General features: G+C 38.9%; 3 protein-coding genes across 5 annotated transcripts in view; all 3 read left to right on the forward strand.

Annotated features, from left to right (window-relative positions):
* Window positions 1-4868, forward strand: part of SEC24A (SEC24 homolog A, COPII coat complex component) — a 60563-nt gene extending 55695 nt beyond the window's left edge. The window contains exons 21-23 of the mRNA XM_068535914.1: window positions 171-263; window positions 1435-1538; window positions 1957-4868. Of these exons, the coding sequence (XP_068392015.1) occupies window positions 171-263; window positions 1435-1538; window positions 1957-2071 (312 nt within the window). The 3' untranslated portion in view covers window positions 2072-4868. The remainder of the gene's footprint in view (window positions 1-170; window positions 264-1434; window positions 1539-1956) is intronic.
* A 4294-nt stretch (window positions 4869-9162) lies between these two features.
* On the forward strand, window positions 9163-18864 carry CAMLG (calcium modulating ligand). The gene is made up of 4 exons (XM_068534428.1): window positions 9163-9529; window positions 11108-11568; window positions 14937-15002; window positions 18249-18864. The coding sequence occupies exons 1-4, from the start codon at window positions 9358-9360 to the stop codon at window positions 18438-18440; spliced, it is 891 nt and encodes a 296-aa protein (XP_068390529.1). The 5' UTR covers window positions 9163-9357; the 3' UTR covers window positions 18441-18864.
* A 4357-nt stretch (window positions 18865-23221) lies between these two features.
* Window positions 23222-26608, forward strand: part of DDX46 (DEAD-box helicase 46) — a 57434-nt gene continuing 54047 nt past the window's right edge. For all 3 annotated transcript variants that reach the window (XR_011073110.1, XM_068535915.1, XM_068535916.1), the window contains exons 1-2: window positions 23222-23396; window positions 25654-25842. Coding sequence is in view for 2 of the 3 variants with exons in the window: in XM_068535915.1 (XP_068392016.1) it covers window positions 23380-23396; window positions 25654-25842 (206 nt within the window). In the remaining variant the exon portion in view is untranslated. The remainder of the gene's footprint in view (window positions 23397-25653; window positions 25843-26608) is intronic.

Genomic DNA, 26608 nt, shown 5'->3' on the forward strand with positions numbered 1-26608 from the left:
AAAATGTCTCATCATGGTAAATAGTAGTTATCATTACTTCAGTTGAAGGCTGTACAATCTCAGTAAACATACTCATCTTTCTGATCTTTTGAAACATAGTCAGTGGTTAAAGGTAAGTCAACAGCTCACTGTTAAACTACATCTCAAAATAGTTTTCTTCCCATCCCTAGGTACTAATGCTTTGGGTTGGAAGAAATTGTGGACAGAATTTTCTCAGTCAAGTTCTAGGAGTTGAAAACTATGCATTAATTCCACAGACTATGGTAAGATTATGTAATTATAGTGATTGTAGTAGGCTTAAAGGCATTTCAAATGTGGCAAAACATGAACATCCTATTTTGAAATCATAGCTATATTTTAAAGGCATTCTTTAGGTTATTTTGCATCTTTGACTGACTTATTATTATGTGTGTGTACTATTTTAGGGAGAAAGTAAGGAATTTAGTTAATGGCCAAAAATGTTTGCTGCTGTTGGCATTAGTGTTAGGGCTCTTTTGTTTCTGTGTTTTGTGTTTTTGCAAGTGATTTCATTGTTCTTTGGCAGGGTCCTTTTAACCACTGCTTTGGAGTAAGAACTAAGCTAATTTCCACACAAGCAAATGACTTGTGACCAGTGTCAGTTGGATTTATATTGATTATTGGACAATGTAATAGTGGACTCTCTGTCACTAGCTCTGTGACCTTGACCTTGGTCAAGTCACTAACCTGGACTTGACCAGGTTTGTCAAACCTGGTCAAGCCTCGTTTGTAAAATAAGAATGCTATTGCTTATGGAGGAGTATTTGAATAACATGTGAGAAAGCCTGTGTGAAACTATGTACCATTTGGATAGCTGTGAATTTTAAAGTTAGAATTAATTATAACATGGTCTTATTTCACATCACATTTTTCAGTTTCAACTCTCAGTTTGTCACCAGCTTTGGAATATGTTTTATGTCAGCATCTTTTCATATTTATGGGTTTAACTTCATTTATAAAAGTCATTAGGAGATTTATATATTTAAAAGACATATATGTCAGGATTCTATCTAGGATAAGCAGTAGCTTAATGGCTGGTCTGGATGACTAGGCATTTTAGATAATGAGGAGATAAGAAATGGTTATATTTGTAATAACTGCCTGAATGGATCAGTTAATTCTAGATGTTATAATGTATAGTCTATGGCTACTTCAGTGGAACAGTGGCAGAGTTGAGAATTGCAACAGAGACCAAATGACCTGCAAACCTAAAATATTTATTATCTGTCCCTTTAAGAAGTTTCCAACCCCTTACTAGAAAACTGTGGTATGCAGAATCTCAGGCTCCTCCCCAGACCTCCTAAATCAATGTCTGCAGTTCAGCAAGATCCCCAGGTGATTCATATACAAGATGAAGTTTGAAAAACACTGTAGATGATTAGAATAAGTTGGATGTTGCTGGTTTTTGTTTAATAGACAGACCTTCCAGAACTTGATACACCAGAATCTGCCAGAACAATAGCTTTCATCTCTTGGCTTAGAGAACAGAGACCATTTTACCCAATACTTTACGTAATAAGGTAAGTTGAATCTGTCATTTACTGATAGTGAAGCAATTTGGCCTTGCAAGGATCTGTTTTGAGTCCTTGTGACTCAAATATGTGTGACCTTTTGCTTAAGCAAACTCTTTATTGATTGATTGATTGATTGATTTGGCCACACCGAGCAGCTTACGGGATGTTAGTTCCCTGACCAGGGTTGGAACCCGGGCCCCGGCAGTGAAAGTGCAAAGTCCTACCCACTGGGCCGCCAGGGAATTCCCGCAAACTCTTTAGAAGAATATAGAAAAAAAAATTTTTTTTAATAAATAGTACTAAGTTATGCTTTATATCCAGTTATTAACAAAATGTGTGTCAAAAGCTTTGTGACAAATCCACTGTTTATGTTACTATTACATTTTTGTCTAACGTATGTAAATATTTGTCTTTTATTCCTAAGGGATGAGAGTCCAATGAAAGCAAACTTCCTTCAAAACATGGTAGAAGACAGAACAGAATCTGCATTATCATATTATGAATTCCTCTTGCATATACAACAGCAAGTGAATAAATGAACAAATGAAGATACTTAGTAATTTCTAAGGAAAGTTACAATAATGCAGAACACCTGAAAATGTGTAATACTTTCCTTTCCTATTAGGTTTGTGGACTAATGTGATGATTATATGTTCTCACTGTGATCTCAACAAACTATAGCAAATAAAAGAACACAGCAAACATGCAACTCTGAAATACTGTATTTTTCAAATCAAAATATATCTACATATGATTGGATACCTTTTTTCCTTTGCTGCCAATTATGTTTGAGTTGTTATGGATCGAAATAAGACAGTATTACAGAGGCAAAGTACATTTTGTAAAATAAAGACTTCTGTGTTCCAAATGTATATTTCTCATTTTTTTCTGAATATTTGGCTGCTACATTTAAAACCTCACAAGACTAAGTGTTGCAGGGAAGTTACAAATCCATTGATAATGATCTTTTTAAAATCAAAAAATTTCTTAAGTAAATAATATGTTAGAAAACTAGAATCCATCCCCCACAATTGTTTTTTTAAGGAAGAAAAAGGATCATTATGTTAACTAAAACTAGAGTAAACTAACTCTAGTCTAGCTTGAGAAGACAAGTGATACAGTCAAGCTTTAAAATCTGTCAGTATTCTCTATACTTGAAGAACAAAGTCACTGATTTGAAGTGAAAACTATATGTGGTTTTCTGATTTGACTGCAGAAGACTTGGTTGGACACACTGTCTTATTCTGCAGTGAAAAGAATCTGAGCTGTCTTCATAAATACGTTGGGACTGGCAATGATAATAAGGAGATGAGAAACTTAGTTATCTTGATCCTTTAAGTGGGTTTTATTTGGTACATTTTTGCTCTGTGATGTATAATAAAAGCATTATATTGGTGAAATGAGTGTGAATGAAAAAAATTAAAGGTTTCTTAAATGCTGTCTCAAATGCATCAGTAACATTTTTCTAAGGCGTTTAATAATTAAATTGGAAGCTGCTCATAAGATTTATTCTTGGATATTAAAAATTAAAGCATGAATGCCACTGTTTGGTTTAGTGGATATTAAGATTATACAAATCTGATATATGAAGATTACAAAAGAAACTTGGTTTCTGAACATGCTCAAGACACTGCTTTTTTTGATTTGGCCAGAGAAATATTATAGTCAAAACTATTCAGTGAATTTTGTTTACAAATAGGTAAATTATACATCTGTATGTTTAAAGTGCCGTGATAGAATATCTTTAAAAGAGTTTGGTCCAGTTTTCACAGATTCATCTTGTCTTATATGAACTTCTTAAAGTAAAAGTTGTTCATGAGTAGTACTTGATGAAAAGATTTTTGTTTCTTTGTTTTAATGGGTTAGAAAAATGTGTTTACAATCTTGATCTCATATGATCACCAATGAAATAGTAACTTTCAGGTTTACATCAATATGAGCTGACTTTAACTGAATTGTTTTGAGGTAGCGAAGAAACAGGTCCCACTAGAGTATATACTACTGCTTGCCAGCAAGATCAAAATAATTGTGTTCTATAAAAATATTATCTCCCTTAAGCAGTGTTAAGGTTTATTTTCAGTATGCAAGTGGTACATTGAACTGGAAATTTTCTTGAAAGCTGCTTCATTTATTAGGAAGCAATTTTCAAATTGTAGCTGGTTAGAATACATTTATATTTTCCCCTCTTCTGAAGAAACTGAGAGTCATTATTATGCACTGATGTTTCTTAAAATAACTAAAATTCTGTTCATAATGTGAATTTTAAATGTTGATATTGTAGGTTCTTTTTTAATAGTAGTAAAGAACCTTCCAGAGGGAAAAGTTTGTGCTCCTAGGGACAATAATCTTCCTTGTGCCTCACTTTTATCCCTAAGTGCGTATGACTCTTGTTATTACAACATGCTTTGTTAGTGTATTACACAAATTTACTTTAAAAAATTATTTTAGATATTGCATAACATGTGCAATCCAGAATAATTTTATAATAGCCAGGTCATAAAAAACATAACTTTAGTAAGGATTCACAATATTTGTTCTCCCAGTAATGAGGGGATGAATGAAACTTTTGGAGATATTGATATTAAGCAATTATTTTTTGCAATATTGAATGTGTTGTTTAGTTTTGTTTTTTTTTAAATAGGGCACTACCTGCTATCTCATCTTGTATTACTTTTTGATGTAAAGCAACTAATATTTACACTATGCCATATTTTTTTTATTGTAGTTGTAAATTATGAAAGATCCTTGAATTTTCTACAGATCTGCAACTACTAAAATAACTGACAAGGGCAATCTTGTTATTTAAATCTGAGCATGGCAGTTCTACCATAAAAAGTACTCTATTTTTCTAATTTCTAGGATTTTTAAAATAACATTTCTGTAAGTCTGGCACATTAATATTCCCTCAAGCTGTAGCATTTATTTTAGTTTGCATATATTTTATTGTTTTAATTTAATGTAATATATTGAGTCTAATAGACTGTTTTACAATAATTAGAATAAAAGATTTTCTTCTAATCAAAGATGAATAACAGCTGTTATCTAGGGGACCACCAAATGTGATTTCAAGATTTCGTTAACTATTACAAATATAATCCTTATATAGAAATTTTAATTTTGTAAAGTAGTGTATAATATTGTAACATTAAATTCTTGTTTTCAAATTCAAAAATGTATTGATCTTCAATGTGCTGTGTTAAATCTTGCTTCTCTGAAACGTTAGAGACAAGATGTCTTCCTTTTTACAGTTTGTAATTTTCACTGTTTTATTCCTGTAAAAAAAAAAGTCATTTGTAACCCATGCAAATAACCGTTTGAACTGTGCTAACTTATCAATTTGGCTATTCAATAAAGTTAATTGAAAGAGCTTACATACTGTGATTAGTTATTTAAATTGGTATGAATAACTTGACAGTCACTGAGTAGTGCTATGTTTTGCACCCAAATTAAGTAAACGGAAAACTATTGCTGAAGGTTCTTTAAACCTGAGTCAGTGTCTGGGAAGTCATAATCCAAATTCTGGATGCTCACTCTTCAAGAACAGCTAGGTTTAAAATTCTAGATTGAAAGGGTTTTCAATTTCTTTATTCTCAATATGTTTAAGATACTACTCCACTGTCTTGTGGACCCTTTTGTTATTGATAAGATGCCTACTGTAAGTCTAATTGTTGTTTATTTGAAGATAATCTGTTAGCTTTTAAGATTTTTCTTTTATCCTTAATATTCTATAGTTTTAATACTCTGAGTTTACTGTTTACCCTGCTTGCTTTTCAGAGCATGCTTTAATCTGGAGATCCTTGTCGATCTTCAATTCTGGAAAATTCTCAGTTATTTTTAAAATTTTTATTTATTTTTAAAATGTAGGTATAATTGACATATATTTTCTCTTAAAATATTTGCTTCTGTCATTCCCTCTATTCTTTTCTTACCTTCAGAATTCCTTTTTTAAAAAAATATTTATATATTTATTTATTTTAAAATTTATTTTGGCTGCTCGGGTCTTAGTTGCGGCACACGGGCTCTTTGTTGCGGCATGCAGACTTCTTAGTTGTGGCATGCGTGAGGGATCTAGTTCCTTGACCAGAGATGGAACCCAGGCCCCGGGAGTGCATTGGGAGTGCAGAGTCTTACCCACTAGACCACCAGGGAAGTCTCCAGAATTCCTCCTGTGACTAATTCCTCTGTGACTATGTCCAGTTGGAGTTTAATCTCATCTATTGATTTTTATATTTGTATAACTAACTCTATTTTTGATTAATTTCTGCCTATTTTGTTCAATAATGTATTAAAATTGTTCTATAAAATTCTTTCTGGAGTGAATTCCAATTTTTAATTTGGCTGGCAGAATTTAAATGTTGTATTTCTTCATGTTTGTTAGAATTTGGGTTTCTAGGCTTATTTGATTGGGAGGGTGGTTATTTTCATTTTAGCACATCTCTCTCTGTCCAAGCTTTCCCCCTCCCTGTCTATGGGTTTTCTGGTTGCATTTTCCCAAAACTAGGGCTCATTGAGGTGTTTTAGGGCTCCTGTCCAGTGATTTGGGGATATCACCATTCCAGTCACCAACAGTGGGAAGTCTAGTTTTTGCCCTCTCTTCTGCCTCTCTGTTTATTAAGCTGAAGTCCAATAGCAAATGATATTTTGAATATTTTTCAGGGAGGGCAGACCTCAAGTAGCGAGTTTGTCCTGTTCATCCCTTTGTCTCACGTGGAGCACTTTCAGGTCCTCTTACACATAGAATGTGCTACCATTGCCTGCTTCTGGATCTGCAGCCCAACAGGCACCTGACTTTAGCTCCACTGTGCTGTTTCTGATACTTTGATCTGCTGAGATGTTTCTCTTGTCTTTGAGGCCAGCTATTTCTTTTTTTTCCCTTTATGTTTTTTTTTTTAATATTTATTTATTTATTTGGCTGCGTCGGGTCTTAGTTGCGGTGCACGGGATGTTCGTTGCGGTGCGTGGGCTCAGTTGTTGTGGCACGTGGGCTTAGTTGCTCCGTGGCATGTGGGATCCTAGTTCCCCGACCAGGGATTGAACCCGCATCCCCTGCATTGGAAGGCGGATTCTTAACCACTGGACCACCAGGGAAGTCCCTCCCTTTATGTTTTTAACTGTTACTGATTGCTATGTGTAGTAGAGAGGTGTCCAAGCATGAACTTACTGTCTATATTTAACCCCAGATTGAATTCTACTTTTATTACTTATGACTCAATATGTTCATACATATTTGTCAGTTTGTAGCTACAATTTGTCAAAGTATTAATATTAGCCTACCTAAACAATGCTGGGATCAAATAAAAATTATACATAAAACTCATTGAAAATGCCAAGATTTGGCACAAAAGAAAAATTTCTGCAACTATTCAGGTAAATTTAATCTAGTGCTCTCAGTGCTAAGCATGGGGCAAAGTGGTCAATTTTTTAAAATGGAAAAAAAAATAATTTTAAAAAATTTAAAAATTTTTTAAAGGAAAAAAAAACGAGACAAAAAAATCACACACACACAAGAAAAAAAGATGGAGGTGGGCTTGCCCGTGTAAAGTCTATAGTGAGGGAGATAAAAATTAAGACAAGAATCGTTAAGTATGCACATCATTTAGCAAGGAATCATATACCACTGAGAAGCACAAGGAAATCTAATAACTATGGAAACCCCATAGGGAAATGGTTTCCCAGAAATAAGTAAGCATGTAATATGAAATCTTGACACTTTAAATTCTTACCTGACTCTATCAGCCATCATACATCAACACATCTATCTAAAGAATCAAAATATGCATTTGGTTTCTATATGCTATCTCAAGTGAAAAAAACATTTTGTTTACCCTGGAACTGTTTTTGGTCTTGACTCATCAGGATTTTACCTCATCAAGTTCTGCACATTTATTACTAGTACTTAATTATTTCAATTGTAGAAGTTTTTTTTGTTTTTTTTTTTAACATGAAAGAATGCTCAACATCATTAATCATTGTAGAAGTTTTTAAGGCACAGTCTGGGCCTCAGAGATGTAGATCTGTACAGATATGCAGGGAAACCATTTCTAATGCTTTAAAATTACTAGCTAGGGCATGTCCCTGAGATTTAGCTATCCAATCAAGGGGGAATGTTCAATGTTTATACCTGAGCTCCTTACATTGTTGAACCCAAAAGATAAGTTGCTGTTTGTTTTTACACTTTTTTTTCAAAATCCTTTTCTGTCTGAGACAGGGTCAGGTGACTAACAGTTAAAAATAGTATTTTATTACCTTCTACCTAAGCAGGGTTTCACCCACTTGCTGACTTTGAGCAGGCTTCATTGCAGGGGACACACTAGGCTGCCTCACCCCCTGCAGCCTCAGGTATGAACTGGCCATGGTGTCCTCTCAGCAAGGGTTGACAAGGGATTCAATTCCTTCATTCATTTACTCATTCACTTAGTCATTACTGTGCACCAGGGCTGCATTATGACTTTTGTGGGCTGTAGATATTTTGCTTTCGTGGGCTCCTTCCTCTATAAAAGCATATTTAAAATTATATTTTATGACTGTGTTAGTATGAGAATGACTAGAATCCAGGCTGGATTCATCATTATACAAAAATTATTACTACACTTTTCTTCTGATTTAAAAAAAAATTCAAATAAATGAACTTACTTAGAAAACAAACAGACTCACAAAGAAAACAAACTCATGGTTACCAAAGGGCAAGGGAGGGATAAATTGGGAGTATGGGGTTAACAGATGCACACTTCCATATATAAAACAGATAAACAGCAAGGGTTTACTGTATAGCACAGGGAACTATATTCAATATCTTGTAACAAACTATAATGGAAAAGAATAATTTAAAAAAGAACATAGACATGTACATACATATATATCAATATGTATAACCAGATCACCTTGCTGTACACCTGAAACTAACACAATATTGTAAATCAACTATACTTCCATTAAAAAAAATTCAAAATAAAACATTTTCTTGGGCTCCTATTGTGAGCCCTCACCATGGCCTAATGGATAAAGCAACCCTGTTGAGCGCTCACACTGTTCTAGGAGTTGCAGCCGTGAACAAAACACATTACTTGTCTTCATGGAGCTTACATTTTAGTAAGAAGCAGATAATAAACACAAGAAGTACATTCAGCTTTCGAGTCGGTTATAACTGTTAAGGAGAAAAGGCAGATAAGGAGAATAAGGAGTGTTGAGAGGGGGTGGCAATTTAAATAGAACGGAAAGGGAAGGCTTCACTGGGAAAGTCTTGAACAAAGACATGAGGAAAGCCTGGAATGAACCAGGTGTGTATTTGGTAGTAGCACTGCTGAAGATGAGGAATCAGCACCAATAACAAATCCCAACCGCAAGGGTCCCTAAAGCGTCGCTCTCGGAGTTACGCATTCCCGAAGCCTATAAGCGAGGCCGAAGAAGATCACTGGAAACCAGTGCCTGCCGCTGCAATCTCCATTTTGCTTCCTGGCACCAGGTGGGAGGAGTTTATTCCTCGGTCCCATACGTTTTCCGTGCGTCAGGCTAGGTGCCGGTTTTCTTCACTTCCGAGGGATCGCCACCGGGTCCCGCTGGCGCGGGGAGAGGAGCAACGCGGGCCAGCCCAGGTGGGAGGAACTGAAGCTTCCAGCGATGCCCTCACTCAAGATGGCGGCGCAAGGCTCGCGCTTGGTCCCGTCAGGCGGCGCGCGTGCTTAGGCTGCATTTGCGGCCCAGCTCTAGGGAAGGGGGCGGGTCCACAGAGGTAGAGGGACGCTCGCCCTGCAGCCCGGTCAGGACTCTTCGTCGCCGCGGCTCCCGCTGCTGTCACCGTCACCACTCCCGGATTGTGGAGGGGAAGATGGAATCGGTCACCATCGCTACCGACAGCGGTGACCGGCCGGGGGCCCCGGCGGGCTCAGGCCTGTCGGCTTCCCAGCGTCGGGCCGAGCTGCGGCGGAGAAAGCTGCTCATGAACTCGGAACAGCGCATCAACCGAATCATGGGCTTTCACAGGCCGGGGAGCGGCGCCGGTGAGAACCTCCGTTTCCCCACAGTCTCCTGCCCATCCCTTTTGAGTCTTCGGGATCATTCTTCCTTTCCCTCCTCCACCCTGCTGACCTTTTTGACCAAACCCTGCTCTCTGACCTCCCCTCTGGCCCCATCCCTTTGATGATATCCTCAGTTCTCACTTCTTAACCCCACGACGTTTCTAGTCTCTTTCCTCAGTTTTCCGGGGGCTCCGCCCTTAGGTTGTCCCCACCTCCGCCGCCGGCTGCGAAACTCTCGCTCCTGAGACCCTGTGCCGTGGTGCCCTCTGCCCAGTTACCCTGAGACGGCCCCCTTCCTCCTTACCCACTCCCTCGCCTCTCTTGAAGGGCGCACATTTTATCCCCAGACTGCTCTGTCTATTGTGCCCGTCGGGAAGATTGCCTGCCTTTATTTCCTTTCCAAATGCTTTCCCTTCCAGTGCCTTCCCTGGCTTGTACCTTCTTTTGCCTTTGGCTGTAACTCTGTCGGCCTGCATGAGCTTGTCTTTACTGAACTGCCCCCTGGTTCTTCCTACGTGGATCAGAGACTCTTACGGTCAAATCCTAGTGTCTGTGTTCGGTGCTCTCCACACTGTCATCTACAGGCCTTCTTAAACAGGTGAAAAAAATTGGAGGGACCATTTTTTAGAAACCCAACAAGTGGGACATGCCCATCTGAGGCCTTATCTCCTAGTGTGCTGAGATTGATGTGAGTGATGTCAGGAACTGCATTTAACACTGAAGAGAGTTCCTCATTTCTCCCCCAATGACATGTACAATGAGTTTCTTAAAATTTTTTTTCATGTGAATATTTACACTCAGTATGAGCTAGTGTTCTCTGAATTACCATTGAGCGTTGCCTTTAATATTTGGCCTTTAGTCACTGATTGCACGTTCCTTAGATCCTTGTGACTTCTGCTCTGTGGGGCTTTAGATGTATAGCTCTGAACTTTTAGACAGTTAACAGGTTTGCGACTGAAAACTGCCAAGAGAGGTAAGAGCCCTATTTCAAATTCTAGAACAATCATTGGAAGACACATTTTCCCCTTTAATGATTAGTAGTAGAATATTTATTCTTTCCCAAAACGTCTACTTTGTTATTTTGCTTTGAAATTTTTATTTTATCTGTCATTAAAGGTTTTTTTTCCCTTTGTTTTGTTTTAAACCAGAACAGCATCCTAAAACTGCTTAAATACCTGCTAATGGCTGCCAGATTACAGTAGAAGGATTACGTAAACCGTAGCTGTAGTATATGCCACACCCTATGCTGACAGGACTCTGGATTCAGAAATGTAATATTAAAAATACAGATTTTAAAAAATCTCCATCCCTAACTGTCTTTCCCAATTTGTCTAATAGCGTTATCTTCTACCCCCAAAGTTTGGGGTATATCCTCTGAAGGAATACTCTTTTTGACATTTTGAGTGTGTAGAGGAAGGAACTAGTTTGTCTCATGAAGAATCAGTATTAATTAAATTCAGAGGCTGTGAAGTTCTAGCTCTAGTGGCATATTTTTAAATACTAATAAGAAAGGTGTTTGCCAGTACGTAATACTTAAGGCTTCTAAATTTCTTTTCTCAGAAGAAGAAAGTCAAACAAAATCAAAGCAGCAGGACAGTGATAAACTGAACTCCCTCACCATTCCTTCAGTTTCAAAGCGAGTAGTGCTGGGTGATTCGGTCAGTACAGGAACAACTGACCAGCAGAGTGGTGTGGCCGAGGTAAAGGGGACTCAGCTGGGAGACAAATTGGACTCTTTCATTAAACCTCCTGAGTGCAGTATCGATGTAAGCCTTGAGTTCCGGCAGCGCAACAGAGGAGACCTGACAGCAGACACTGTCCAGAGGGGTTCTCGCCATGGCCTAGAACAGTACCTCTCCAGATTTGAAGAAGCAATGAAGCTAAGGAAACAGTTGATTAGTGAAAAACCCAACCAAGAGGATGGAAATACAACCGAAGAATTTGACTCTTTTCGAATATTTAGATTGGTGGGATGTGCTCTTCTTGCCTTTGGAGTCAGAGCTTTTGTTTGCAAATATTTGGTAAGAAACAGTGGAAAATGCAAATTGATGATAATAATGAGTGCTTTTGTAAGATTCATTGCCAACAGTAACTTAATATTTACCAGATTCGTGTGGATGTTTGGAGATGTGTTATAAACTGCTATTCGCCTTAGGTATAGAATGAGGTGTTCTGGTTAAATACAGAGCCTGATAATAATTGCTAAAATCTTTCTACATGCTAAGTAACGTTCTAAGTGCTTTACATATATTAATTCATTTAACCTCATCCTTATGAACCAGGTATCATTTTTTTTTAACATCTTTATTGGAGTATAATTGCTTTATAATGGTGTGTTAGTTTCTGCTGTATAGCAAAGTGAATCAGCTATACATATACATATATCCCCATATCTCCTCCCTCTTGCGTCTCCCTCCCGCCCTCCCTATCCCACCCCTCTAGGTGGTCACAGAGCACCGAGCTGATCTCCCTGTGCTATGCGGCTGCTTCCCACTAGCTATCTGTTTTACATTTGGTAGTATATATAAGTCCATGCCACTCTCTCACTTCGTCCTAGCTTACCCTTCCCCCTCCCCGTGTACTCAAGTCCATTCTCTATGTCTGCGTCTTTTTTCCTGTCCTGCCCCTAGTGAACCAGGTATCATTTGAATCTGTTTTATAGATGAGGGAATGAAGACTCAGGTGAAATCATTTGTCCAGGGTCACACTACTAAGTGACAGCTGGGATTAAACCCAGGCACTTTGATTCCAAAACCAAAGGGTAAATTACCTACATATACTATATATTAATTACCACTTTTCAAATTTGAAATATTAAAATGCAGTTCCTATGGTCCTGAATGTGATGTAATTTTTTTATGGTTCAGAAGGCATTCTGCATTTTATAGTGTAGTATTATCATAGGAGCAGTTCATTTTTTTTTTTTTTTTAATTTTTATTTATTTATTTATTTATTTATGGCTGTGTTGGGTCTTCGTTTCTGTGCGAGGGCTTTCTCCAGTTGCGGCAAGCGGGGGCCACTCTTCATCGCGGTGCGCGGGCCTCTCACTATCGCGGCCTCTCTTGTTGGGGAGCACAGGCTCCAGACGCGCAGGCTCAGTAATTGTGGCTCACGGGCCCAGCCGCTCCGCGGCACGCGGGATCCTCCCAGACCAGGGCTCGAACCCGCGTCCCCCGCATCGGCAGGCAGACTCTCAACCACTGCGCCACCAGGGAAGCCCCAGCAGTTCATTTTTGTTGTACCTTCATATGCCGTGGCTGTTCAGTGAAAGTTGGGATTTTTTGGTCCTTTTGTTTCATAGTATGTGGAGGAAAGAAGAAAAGCATAACAGTGTCTTGCTCTTTGAGGTATTTCCATTCAGTAGACATTTTAAGAATACCAAGTACCAGCCACATAAGTAAATTTTCAGATAATTAAGGTTTATGTTATTAAGAAAAAAAGGGTTTTTTATTATTATTATTTTTTAAATTTATTTATTTTATTTATTTATTTTTGGCTGCATTGGGTCTTTGTTGCTGCACACGGGCTTTCTCTAGTTAGGGCGATCGGGGGCTACTCTTCGTTGCGGTGCTTGGGCTTCTCATTGTGGTGGCTCCTCTTGCTGCGGAACACAGGCTCCAGGCACGCGGACTTCACTAGTTGTGGCACGCAGGCTCAGTAGTTGTGGCTCGCGGGCTCTAGAGCACAGGCTCAGTAGTTGTGGTGCATAGGCTTAGTTGCTCCGCGGCATGTGGGATCTTCCCAGACCAGGGCTCGAACCCGTGTCCCCTGCATTGGCAGGTGGATTCTTAACCACTGTGCCCCCAGGGAAGCCCAGAAAAAACGTTTTTAAAAGCCTATTTTTTTAATGGAAATTCTCATCTTTTTTAAAAAAAATTAATTTATTTATTTTTGCCTGCATTGGGTCTTTGTTGCTGCACGTAGCCTTTCTCTAGTTGCGGCAAGTGGGGGCTATTCTTCTTTGTGGTGTGCATGCTTCTCATTGCGGTGGCTTCTCTTGTTACGGAGCATGGGCTCTAGGCACGTGGGCTTCAATAGTTGTGGCATGTGGGCTCAGTAGTTGTGGCTCACGGGCTCAGTAGTTGTGGCACACAGGCTTGGTTGCTCCACGGCATGTGAGATCTTCCTGGACCAAGGCTCGAACCCGTGTCCCCTGCGTTGGCAGGCGGATTCTTAACCACTGTGCCACCAACGAATTCCCTAAAAGTCTATTTTTATGCCAGTTTTTTCTTAAAGAGAATCTGTTGAACAGATTCGATATTTTTTTTTCCTGATGATAAATTAGCATCATAGCTTTCAGCATTTAGTGAGATGTATAGCTACTTTTTTTGTCTTATCTAAGGGGCTCTGTACTTCCATGCTTTTAAAATTATGTCCTATTTTTGTGCCTCATTTTGTGTGAGGTTTTTTGGCTTTCTGGGCTTTTTTTTTTTGCTGTCAGATTTTCAGCTATTAATCACTGCTCTCACTATTCTTCCATCTAGTAATATTTGCTCCTTCACTCCCTATTTTAACTTTAGAAATAAATGTAAATTAGGTATAATTTTGATCTTTTCTGTTTTTTTGTGTGAGAAGTGAGATAACCAAGCCATTTTATCTATAATAAAAACACCTCGGGCTTCCCTGGTGGCGCAGTGGTTGAGAATCTGCCTGCCAATGCAGGGGACACGGGTTCGAGCCCTGGTCTGGGAAGATCCCACATGCCGCGGGGCAACAGGGCCCGTGAGCCACAACTACTGAGCCTGCGCATCTGGAGCCTGTGCTCCGCAACAAGAGAGGCCGTGACAGTGAGAGGCCCACGCACCACGATGAAGAGTGGCCCCCACTCGCAGCAACTAGAGAAAGCCCTCGCACAGAAACGAAGACCCAACACAGCCAAAAATAAAGAAATAAAAATAAATAAATTTATTTAAAAAAAAACAAAACACCTCGTCATTTGAGGGCCAGAGATGAATTCATTTCTTGCCCCGAAGTGTGAGTGAGGTATGTATGGCATCTCTTTTGCGTATTGAGCGTTTTAGGTATGCTTTCAAATTGTCAGTTAATTACCTCTAGTTGAGAGAGATGTTACTGCACGATGATTATACATCAAATCACCGCTGAGAAGTTACCTTTTAAATTATTTAAAAGGTAAGTTTTTAAGAGAGAGGGAATTTTGGGGGATGTTGAAAGAATGTGGCTTGACTTGAGAAACATGTTTTATGTTAAGGAAATCAAATCTCTTTATTTTTGTCACTCATTTGCAAAAACAAGAATCCTTTCAGCCACTAAAATTAAATATTTTATTACAGTTGTTTTGCTTGGAATTTTATAACTGCTGTTAGTTTGATTTATTGTGATTTGAACGATTATGTTGGAAATATGTAACTTTATCTTCTGTCTTCACAGTCCATATTTGCTCCATTTCTTACTTTACAACTCGCATACATGGGACTATACAAATATTTTCCTAAGGTAATTAAAATTTTTTCTGAATTATGGTGATATATTTAGATTAACAACTAGATGATTTTAAGAACTTAAAAAAAATTACTTATACTTATGGTCTGAATCAGTGCTATTCAAAGAGTGATTGGCTCACAAGTGCAGATCTTCAAACTATTTGTTTCTGTTTGTAATAAGTTCAGTTCAGAAAGTAAGTAATTAGAAACTTGTATAGCAATATGACATTGCCATAACATTTTTGTCATATTTTACAAAAATGTTGGTCCACCATGGAATAGGGGAAAAGCCTCATGACAGAGTCTGAATAGTACTTGTCTAAGAAAGTGTTCAACTTAATTACTTAGTAAATTTAGTAATATATTTTGTTTTTAACAAAGGAAGTTATTTTTAAAATGGGTTCAGTTATCTTACTGTGCTCCTTACTGAACACTTAATGACAGTGCACTTTATCTTTAATGCCAAGGGTCTGATATTTGTAAGAAATATTTGGCCATACTTACAGAACAGAATCATGGGGTGTATCAGTGTTTATCTGGTCAGCTTGACTCCAATTATACTATACAGTTTTATGGAACTTGCCTTGCCAGTAGAGAAGATAACCTTACTTGTGTAATTGAGTTTTTGTGTGAGATTTTTGCTGAAAAATGGCTACTTGACTGTTTGCTTAGTCATTTGTAATGCACTGATAGACCTCATGTGTGTGTTTAATGGGTTTGAAACATTTTTTTGAGGGGTCAAATAGTCAAATCCACAAAGTAAAAGAATAAAGAAAGATATGTAATTTTATTTATTTACTTATTTATTATTTTATTTTTTTAATATATTTATCTATTTATTTATTTTAGTTCTGGCTGCGTTGGGTCTTTACTGTGCGCGGGCTTTCTTTAGTTGCGGCGGGTGGGGGCTACTCTTCGTTGCAGTTCGTGGGCCTCTCATTGCGGTGGCTTCTCTTGTTGCGGAGCACCGGCTCTAGGCGCGCGGGCTTCAGTAGTTGTGGCATGCAGGCTCAGTAGCTGTGGCTCGTGGGCTCTAGAGCGCAGGCTCAGTAGTTTTGGCGCATGGGCTTAGTTGCCCCGCGGCATGTGGGATCTTCCTGGACCAGGGCTCGAACCCGTGTCCCCTGCACTGGCAGGCGGATTCTTAACCACTGTGCCACCAGGGAAGCCCTGTAATTTTATTTTTTAATTAAAACTTTTTTTATGATTAGATGTATATTCATTGATCCCCTCCAAAAATGTAATTTTAATTAAAGCATTTGTTTAGAAATTTACCCTTGAAACATTGATTTTAGTTTTGCAATAGCAAAAGTTTGGAAACAACCTAAATGTCTACTAATAAGTGACTAGTTAAAAAAAATTATGGCCTATCCATTCAGAATGATAAAGGTCTCCATGTACTGATAATGTTAAGCTCTCCAAGAAATATTAAGATATAAAAATACAGAATAGCATCTATAGTATACTCCTTTTTTTTGTAAAAAGGAGGAAAATCCTATGTATTTGATTTTGCTTGTATATGTGTAAAGAAACTCTGGAAAAATATTACATGAAATTTTTAACAGTGGTTATTTGTGATAGAGTGTGTATCGGTTACTAGGTAAACGGGGAGAGAAAAGGAAGGGAGATTACTGTATAATTTTCTTTCAAGAAAACATTTTGTTGTTAATAGGTTTCAACAGAAAAGTTGAAAGAATTGTGCAGTGAACACCCGTTTATGCTTACCACCTAGATTCTGTAGTGAACATTTCATTGTATTTATCATATATTCACCCAATTTTCTATCCATTTTCAATACATCTTTTTTTAATACATCTTTTCTTTCTTGATGCATTTCAAAGTATGTTGTAGATGAAGACATCAGTATATTTTACCCCTACACATTTCAGTTTATATATCAACTACAATTCAGTGTTTCTTTATGGTTCTTTTTAGTTATTTTGAGGTAAAATTTTCATAACAGTGAAATGCTCAAGTCCTTATTATACCATTTAATGAGTTTTGACAACCTGTGAAACCCAAATCCTTTAAGATTTAGAACATTACTGTCAGGAAGTTCCATCATGTCCTTTTCCAGGCAGTCCCAAGTCCTGCACCATGAAGGTCTGATTTTCTTTTTCCCACTGTAGATTAGTTTTGGTTGTTTTAGTACTTATTTTAAATGGGATCGTTCCTGTATGTACTTCTTTGTGCAAGGCTTCTTTCATTCTGCATCATATTTTTGATATTCATTCATATTGTTGAGTGCATAAGTAGTTCATTCTCTTTCTCTCTCTCTTTTTTTTTTTGCTGAGTAATACTCCATTGAGTGAGTATATCCATTAATTTGTCTAATTACCTATTGCTGGACGTCTTGGTTGTTTCCAATTTTTGGTTAATATGTCTAAAGCAACAAAGAACTTTCCTGAGTGGGTTTTTTTTGTGGACATAGGCTTTGATTTCTCTTGGGTAACTATAGCTTTTTATATTTAAAATGTTTTGAACCATGTGATTGGATTTGGTGATACCAAATCAATAAATTAAATGAAAATTCAGCCTTGAATCTCTTAAAGAATGAGACTAGAAAATTATATTAGGAAATAAATGTTCAGTGATATTCTGCTGCATATGTAAACAAATGTGAATTCCTTTGGATGGCAATTAGGGCTGACTCTACAGAATGTTCCTTTGATTCTGTTACAAATTATTCACTGTTCTCCAGTACACCTATCACTCTTCTGACTTTTGTTGTCATGAGACTTAACCTTACAATAAGATTTATCCTCTCACTTTTGCTCATCTTAATCTTGCTCATTCTTAAAGGCCTGTTTTTAATTCCACTTCTTCTGAAATCCTTCCCTGTGCTTTACTTATATGTAAAACCCTGGAGTAATTTCTGTCTTCTTTGAGCCACTATAGCACACGTCATCCATGTCGTTCATTTAGCAATTATTTATGTCCTGTCTGGTAATGCTTTTCCTGTTTTTGTCTTGAGCTTTTGTATGTATCTTAAATTATTATTTATATCTTGCCTCCAAGATAAGACTTTTTAAAAAAGTTCTGATAGCAAGAATGGTGTCTTTTCCCTATTGCCTAGCAGTTTGCTGCTTTACATATTATATGCTCAGTAAATGTTTCTTCATATATTATTGATTGATATTTTGAAACTTCATTAACAGTTTTGAAATCAGTTAGGCAAAAATAGCAGCACTGATGTTTTTATAGAGCTTAAGTAGTCTTCTGAAAGCTGTAAGATTTATTGAAGTCTTTCTCTATGCAGGGTGAAAAGAAGATAAAGACAACAGTACTAACAGCTGCGCTTCTATTATCCGGAATTCCTGCTGAAGTAATAAATCGATCAATGGATACTTATAGCAAAATGGGCGAAGTTTTCACAGATCTCTGTGTCTACTTTTTCACTTTTATCTTTTGTCATGAACTGCTTGATTATTGGGGCTCTGAAGTACCATGAAGCCTGCAGAACTCAGAAAGAGAAGCTTACAAAAAAAAATTTCTCTTCTATATTGCAGTGACTCTAAAGGAAGCATATTGGTTTACACCTTTATGAAATTCTTTTACTTTTTGAGGTTGTAAAACCACTTGATTAGGAATGGAATGGCAGGTTCCCTGACTGGAAAGGGTTGAGTTTGTATTAATACTGATGTGAAGATTAGAGTACCAATGTCAGTAATCGATTTTTCTTGTTTAATTAGAATTCCTAGTCTACACCTTTCCCTAACTACTCAGATTTGTAATTCCTCTTTGAGAGCTGAGCTAGTGCTTTTAGGAGAGCAGATGAATGTCGTCTCAGCCAGTCCCAAGGACTGCATCTTGTATTTGTATTGTTCTGTCCTGAGAAATGGAGCCATCTTAAAAATAAAATGAAAGAAATTGAATTGTCTAGTGTTAAGTTTGCACATTTTAACTTATAAGGGCTGAATAAGGTAGCCAATTTTATCTTTTCTCGTTGAGTCAGTATCTTAATTTTTATTTCAGCATAAATATTTAATGGAGGAAATGATTAAGATTCATACATGTGAAATTAAAAGGTATTTATGAAATCTATATTAATTTTAATTTATGAAAAATTTTATTACCAAACTCAGAATTGGAAATTTTTACTTTTGAGTTTTAGATTTTCAGAAGTATGTTTTTTAAGCAATAAGCATAGAATAATTAGATATAAAAATGGAATTTGAAGAATTGACTGAAGTATTCAACCCAATAGCATAAATACCCTTTTAACTAACGTGGTAACACTGTCATATTTGGAAGGTTTGACTTAAAAGAGTATAAAGCATAAGTGTTTTATCACTTGGTATTACATTTCCCTAGTTTTTTTGTATCGTCTGTTTGATTAATTCTTGTGATATAGACTTTTTTTTTTTATTACTCACAAAGTTTTTTTATTTTGAACCACAGTGATGGAGAATAAGTATAACAATTTAAGTCTATTCGTTTGACTTAGGGTAAGATTACAAGCACACATTTTTCCTAATTCCATACAAATCTAATATCCAGAGGATTGGATAGTATTCTTGAATTTGTCACACTCTCCCCAATCCCTGGGAAGACACTAGGGATTTTCAATTGCACATTTTATGTCTTCCATTTTGTCACTTTACACATGCAAAGTTTTAGTAATTGTAGGTCATTATCAAATTTATTTCAAAGAGAAGACATGATATTTGCTTAAGCATGTTGAATAATATCAAATGGAAATGCAGGTTTATTCGTGTTTGGAATAATTAAGAAGAATTTTTTTTACTTAGAAATTTCAGGGATTTGAAATGTTTATGAGTTAAAACTAGATTGCCAAGGATGGTTGTTGAGGACTTCCCTGGTGGTCCGGTGGTTAAGGCTCTGCGCTTCCACTGCAGGGGGCGCGGGTTCTGTCTGGGAAGTTCCTCATGCCGTGAGGTGCAGCCAAAAAAAGAAAAAACAACAACAACAAAGGATGGTTGTTGAGAGGTGACATCTTTGACCAGTAGATTTTTAGTCTTATTAGCTGTATAAGCGGATGTGTGTACACACAGTTGGTGTTAAAAACAGCAAGAGGGTTATGAGATTCAGAACTAGGTTAGTTAGAATCAAAATCTGCTTTGGAAGCCAGGGCAGTTTGCTAAATAAGTGATGTATTGGAGACATAGTAGACTATAATTAACTTCTTTCACCTCTGCTAATAGATAAAAGTAGTTTCTTCAAGGACATAGAAATGCTGTGAACTTACCGTAAATATGCTGTGGGCACAAAAAGCCAGTTAGAATTGTCACGTGAATATGTTCTCTTAAAAGGGAGTTAGAGGTACTTCCCTGGTGGTCCAGTGGTTAAGACTCTGCACTCTCAGTGTGGGGGGCTGGGGTTCGATCCCTGGTCAGGGAACTAGATCCTGCATGCATGCTGCAACTGAAGATCCTGCATGCTGCAACTAAAGACCTAGGGCAGCCACTAAATAAATGAATATTAAAAAAGAAAATAAAACTATTAAAAAAAAAAAGGGAGTTAGAAATGAAGTATCTTGGAAAAAGCTCTGGCCTGGGTATCAGATGCCTGGGTTCTGGTTCCAGTTTAGATTCCAAGAAGATTAGTGATCTGGGATTAAATTTGTTTCCCATGTCTCAGTACTCTCCCTTAAAATCAAGAAATTTGAATAAGTGATTTAAAAAATCTGTTCGAGCTATATCAATTTTTGCATGGTCTCATCCAGTTCCTTGGCTTCAAATACCATATACAGAAAGTCCCTTAGTTAGGGTGGTTTGACTTACAATTTTTTGACTTTATGGTGATGTCAAAGTGACACATTTGTGGGCTTCCCTGGTGGCTCAGTGATTAAGAATCCCCCTGCCAACGCAGGGGACACGGGTTCAAGCCCTGGTCCGGGAAGATCCCACATGCCGCGGAGCAACTAAGCCCATGCGCCACAACTACTGAGCCTGTGCTCTAGAACCCGTGAGCCACAACCACTGAAGCCCACATGCCACAACTACTGAGCCCTCGTGCCATAACTACTGAAGCCCATTCACCTAGAGCCCGTGCTCTGCAACAAGAGAAGCCATCTCAATGAGAAGCCCGCGCACCACAGCGAAGAGTAGACCCCGCTCGCTGCAACTAGAGAAAGCCCGCGCACAGCAACGAAGACCCAACGCAGCCAAAAATAAATAAATAAAATAAATTAATTTTTAAAAAAAAGTGACACATTCGTTAGAAACCGTGCTTTGAATTTTGAATTTTGATCTCTTCCTGGGCTAGCCATCTGCAGTATGATACTCTCTACTGATGCTGGGCAGTGGCAGAGAGCTGCAGCTCCCAGTCCATGATGATCCACTTAAAACCGTTCTGCTTTTCACTTTCAGTATAGTATTCAATAAATTACATGAGATATTCAACACTTTATTATAAAATAGGCTTTGTGTTAGATGATTCTGCCCAACTGCAGGCTAATGTGTGTGTTCTGACACGTTTAAGGTAGGCTAGGCTAAGTTATGATGGGTAGGTTAGGTATATTAAAATGCATTTTCCCCTTGCAGTGTTTTAAACTTACGATGGGTTTTATCAGGATGTAATCCCATCCTAAGTTGAGGAAGATCTGTATTATACATTCTATAAAGTGCTTATGACCCTTATCTCTCCAATCTCTATTTCTCCTTTGAACTCCAGACTCATATATTTCCTTTCAGCCATTATCTCCTTCTGGATATCTAGTAGGCAGAAACACTGATTTTCTCTCCTTTTCCCACCAAATCTGCTGCACCCAGGCCTTTTTCATCTCCACAAATTCACCACAATCCAGAGTAGCTCTGTTCAAAACCTGGGAGTCATCTTTATTCCTCCCTTACCCTTGCAGCTCACATCCATTTTATCAATTAGTGTTTGGAAAGCTGCCTGTGGAATACATCCAGAATCTGACCACTTGTCAGTGTCTCCACACTCCTTACCTTCAGCCCACATACAAGCAATTTACAATGGCTCTCATACCTGACCCTCATTGGTGTCCATTCTGTCATATATTGGCTCAGGCCTTCCTTACCCTTGGCATGGTCTGCCCTGCAGCCACAGGTGGGCAATAAATCACAGAGGAAGAGCAGAAGCCAGTCTTAGAGTCTTAAACTCGTTGGTTTCATTTTTTAAAAATTCAAATTTATCGAGGTAAGATTTACATACAATAAAACACACCAATTTAAAGCATACAGTTCAGGGAACTCACTGGCCGTCCAGTGGTTAGGACTCCACGCTTCCACTGCAGGGCCCCGGGTTGGGGAGCTAAGATACCGCAGGCTGTGGGGCACGGCCAAAAAAAATAACAATAAAATAAAAATAAAGCGTACGGTTCAATGAATCTTGACAAACATCCATGCAATGACTGCCACAGTCAAAATATGGAACTTTTCTAACATCCTTATGTGTAAGAACATAAAGTAGTACAGAGGCACGTAAAGTAAGTGAGAGCCTGTCCCCAACTCCTTTACAGCTTTCTGCTAAAACAACTCAACATTGCAGCGTAAGTTCCACTAGGCGAGTCGTTCTTCGCCTTGACGGGACTGTACTTCACAATCACCTGGGAAGCTTTAAAATTCCCAATGCACTGGAAGCACTCCAGACCAATCAAATCAGAATATCAGAATGGAACACACGCATCCGTATATGTATTTTTAAGCTCCCAAGCGCAGGCAATGTTGAGAGCCATTATCTTGTGTAACGTATTTTTAGCTCTTCGTCCTCTTCACCAAGTTAACTCCTACTCAGTCTTCAAATCATACCTCAAGGGTCACTTCCTTAGGGAACTCTTTTTCTGAACCCCTTTCTTATGATAGAATCTCTTTTCTGTTACATCTGCTTATGTTTTTGTTAATGCCTATATCTGCCACGAGATTGAAAGCTCGTTGGAAGGTAGAACATGCCTGACATGTAACAATATGTTTAAATGAATGCATGTAGAAATGATGAGAGTGAATGGAGATGTTTGTAGCATCGCTTAGATGTCAGTACACTTCCTGGGACAGCTCGGGGTTGCTTATGGCGTTTCAGTGCCCGCTGTAGGAAAGACCCTCCCAGGGCTTGCTTGGCTGAGGCATCACCCTCTACCTCACCAAGCGTAGGGGGCTTCCGCGGCTGTGCAGGGAAAACCCGGCCGAGGCAACCTCTTTAGGCGCAGCCGGCACTGTGCGGCCTCCAGCCGAGAGGGGGCGCTGTGGAGCGATAGCCGCTTCCGGCCCGCTTTTTCCTTCCTCCTGCCGCTGGCGCCAGCACGTCCTGTTTTCTTTGGCCGCGATCGGATGGTGCCTGCTGCTGTGGCTGCTGCAGCTTGTTAGTGCTGCTCCTCGCCCGGCGTGCTGAGGGCTGTGCGGCCTCTTGCTTTGTCCGGTTCTCCTGCGCGTGGTCCCGAAGGGCGCCGCTTTCCCGCGGCCTGCAGCATGGGCCGGGAGTCACGGTGAGGCGGCGCGCTGGGCGTGCGAGCGGGAGAGTCTCTTCCTCAGGCGGGAGTCGAGGTGGCCGCGGGGTCGGGCCTGGCTCGGTGCGGCCCCACGTGCGGCCAGCGCTGCCCGCGGCTACTAGAGGGGCTGGGGGACCTCAGCTGAGGCAGTGGGTGTGCTTGGGTCGGCGGCGGGCACAGGGTTCCCTTGCACGGCCATCGGCCGGTTCGAGCCCTTGGAGCGGGAACACACCTCCGGGACTTCAACTACATCCCGCCATTTCCGCGGAGCTTACCCGTATAGCCTCAGTCAGTAGCGATCCCAGTTAAATTTCTCACCACTTCGCGTTTGCAACATTTCTTTGGCCCCTGTCGCTCTCTACTTTAGTTTTTTGTGCGCGTGTGGTATTTTCTTAATTGAAAGGAGCGTGTGGCCAAACATTTTTACATCGCCTACAATACTACGTGACTAGGTTTGTTTTGGGCTACAATAAATGCTTGTTGCATGGGCATTTATTTCGCACATAGATTTAAAATTTCTTTGTTATGTGTTTTTTATCCTTTTTAAACTGAGAACTGGGAGGTCTTATTAGAACTCTGATATCTCTTCAACATTTCAGATTGTTACCTGGTTTGGGACCTTGAGATTTTTATCTTAAATGTGCGTATTTGCTTAATGTTTAGCTGTGACTGAAAGATCATTTATATCTAGGATATAAATAATAAGTAAGTAAGGTAATAGTAGTTTACTGAGGTATAATTAATATTCAGGGAAATGGACAACGCTTAAGGGTAGAGCTTGGTGAAATTTAGCTCATATATAAATTTAGCTCATATATAGCTCATATGTAACCATCACCTGGATAACGAGTATTTCCATAACTACAGAAAATTCGTGTAAAGGTCATTTAAATCTCCGTGAAAGCATTGCTGTTCATCTGGCCACCCAGACCAGAGACCTGGAAGTGATATTTGTTTGACTGGTTCTTCTCTCTCGCTGCCTACATCTAGTTAGATACTGCACCCTGTCACCATTCCTGCTCTCCCTGACTTAATTCAGGCCCTAATCATTTATTACTCAGACTGCTACACCTGCCTCAAGTTATCTTCCTCTGATCTTGCTCTCCCAGTTGATTCCACACTGCAGCCAGAGTGACACTTCTGAAATTAACATAAGATTATGTCATTTCCTTGCTTTCATGTCTGTTGGTTCTTACTGCTTCCAAGATGAAGTGAGACTCTTCAGCACAGCCTTCAGGGCCCTTCCCAAGAAGGTCCTTTCCATCTCTTCGGCCTTCTCCCCCACTTCTCTGCCTTGCCTTGCTTGTGTACTAGATTTGCTGTTGCACTTGACATTTAATTAGTCATTAAAATATCCAGATTTTGACACTTCTCAACAACTCTACACATGACATTCTGATCCAAGCCAACGCTGTCTCTTACTTGGACGATTGCTGTAGCATTCTACCTGTTTTCCCTGCTTCTGTCCTTGCCTTTCTTTGGTTTGTTCTCCCCTCAGCAGCCAGAGTAATGCTTTAAAAATAGTAGGGAGGTTATGTCATTCCTTTGCTTAAAATCTTCCAGTAGCTTCTCATTTTTTCTCAAAGTAAAAGAGGAAGTCCTTATAATGGCATATAAGGCTCTCCACATTTGGCTACCATGCTGCACCTCTGACCCCATCTCATGACACTTTCTCTCACTCATTCAACTCCAAGCACATCTGGTTCCTTGCTGTTCCTTAAACACACCAATCAAGGTTCCTCTTCAGGGTCTTTGCACTTACTGTGCCTTTTGCCTGGAAAGTTTCTCCCTCACATATCTCCATGGTTCCTTCCTTTACTTCCTTTAAACCTCTGAAATGGCACTTTATTAGTGAGGCCTTCTCTAATCACCTGGTGTAAAGGAGCAAACTTCCTACCTCCCACTGTCTCTCTTTTTCCTTTACTTTCATCTGTTTTTCTCCGTAGCACCAAATACATATTGTATACTTACCTCTTTACTTGCCTGTCCTCTCTTCGTTTACCAGAATGCAAGCTGCTTGAGGCCCAAAGGCAGGAACTAGGTCTCTTTGGCTTACTGTCCTTCCTTCTTTTCCAGGACAGTGTGCTGTAGCAGAAGAGTTCATTCTTTCCCCCTAATTTTAAAAAAGTTTACGTATAAGAAGTCCTTTCAATGTTTAATTTATCTGCTGAGATTTTTTTTAGAAAATAATAAAATAAATAAAATGTAATAGAAGCTGTGTTTGCTAAGCTTAATCTTTAACTTAATAATCTAGCCACTATCGGAAGCGATCAGCATCACGGGGACGCTCTGGAAGTCGATCTAGAAGTCGCTCACCCTCAGACAAAAGAAGTAAACGTGGAGATGACAGAAGGTCTAGAAGCAGGGATAGAGATAGAAGGAGAGAGAGATCTCGTAGCAGGGATAAAAGAAGATCTCGGTCAAGAGACAGGAAGCGTCTGAGGTAAGACATTAATCTCCACAGGACTCTTGTTAAATTGGACCTTCTCAGCTAAATCAGGCTTCTTCAAAAATTTTGGACTAGAATTTAGTGGCCCTTTTGCAGGCCCTCTGCTTTACCCCAGCTTGTTTGATTAGGTACAGAAGTGATTTGCCTAGAACAAAAACTTTCAAACAGTATTTTTTTTTTCCCTTTCCACTGTCATTTTCAAACAGTGAAGTAAAAGCTAAGGTAATATGCCATCAGGGGGGTTCTAGTCTAATCCTGTCCCAAGAAAGCTGACCCCTGTGTTCAGAGCAACCGCTAGAGCCGACAGGAGAAGGAAACAGGGCAGAGCCATCTCCATACTCTGTTTGAAACTATTTTAAAGAACTTTTTTAGATTTAACCAAAGAACATCCTAATTTTTTTAAACTTGATTAAATATTCCATGGTACCACCCAAGCAGCCATAACTTTTCTGGAGGTAGAAAACAGTCTCTAAATAAAAATAATCTTCCCCACACCAAAAAAAGATTTCTAATAAAGTTTCTCATTAAAATGGGAAAGAAGACAAGGTTATACAGGTGCTGTGAACTGATCACAGAAAGAACTTTGACTTTATCTTTTTCAGACCTTGGAAGGAGAGATTGCCTAAGTGTCACCTGGTACTTAGGGAACATACTTACCCGTAACAATGTGGATAACGCTAACTTATTCAATTTTATATTATGAGGTACTAGGAACAGTTTCATACAATTCAGTCAAGTACTTGTTAAGTGAAATTGGTCA

Source organism: Eschrichtius robustus, chromosome 2 (assembly GCF_028021215.1).
Source record: "Eschrichtius robustus isolate mEscRob2 chromosome 2, mEscRob2.pri, whole genome shotgun sequence".
In the NCBI taxonomy this organism is placed as follows: domain Eukaryota; kingdom Metazoa; phylum Chordata; class Mammalia; order Artiodactyla; family Eschrichtiidae; genus Eschrichtius; species Eschrichtius robustus.

Coding starts and splice junctions, on each gene's coding strand:
- CAMLG (XM_068534428.1), top strand. CDS start 9,358: ATGGAATCGGTCACCATCGCTACCGACAGCGGTGACCGGCCGGGGGCC. Junction 9,530..11,107: donor CAGGCCGGGGAGCGGCGCCG/GTGAGAACCTCC, acceptor TTCTTTTCTCAG/AAGAAGAAAGTCAAACAAAA. Junction 15,003..18,248: donor TATACAAATATTTTCCTAAG/GTAATTAAAATT, acceptor TTCTCTATGCAG/GGTGAAAAGAAGATAAAGAC.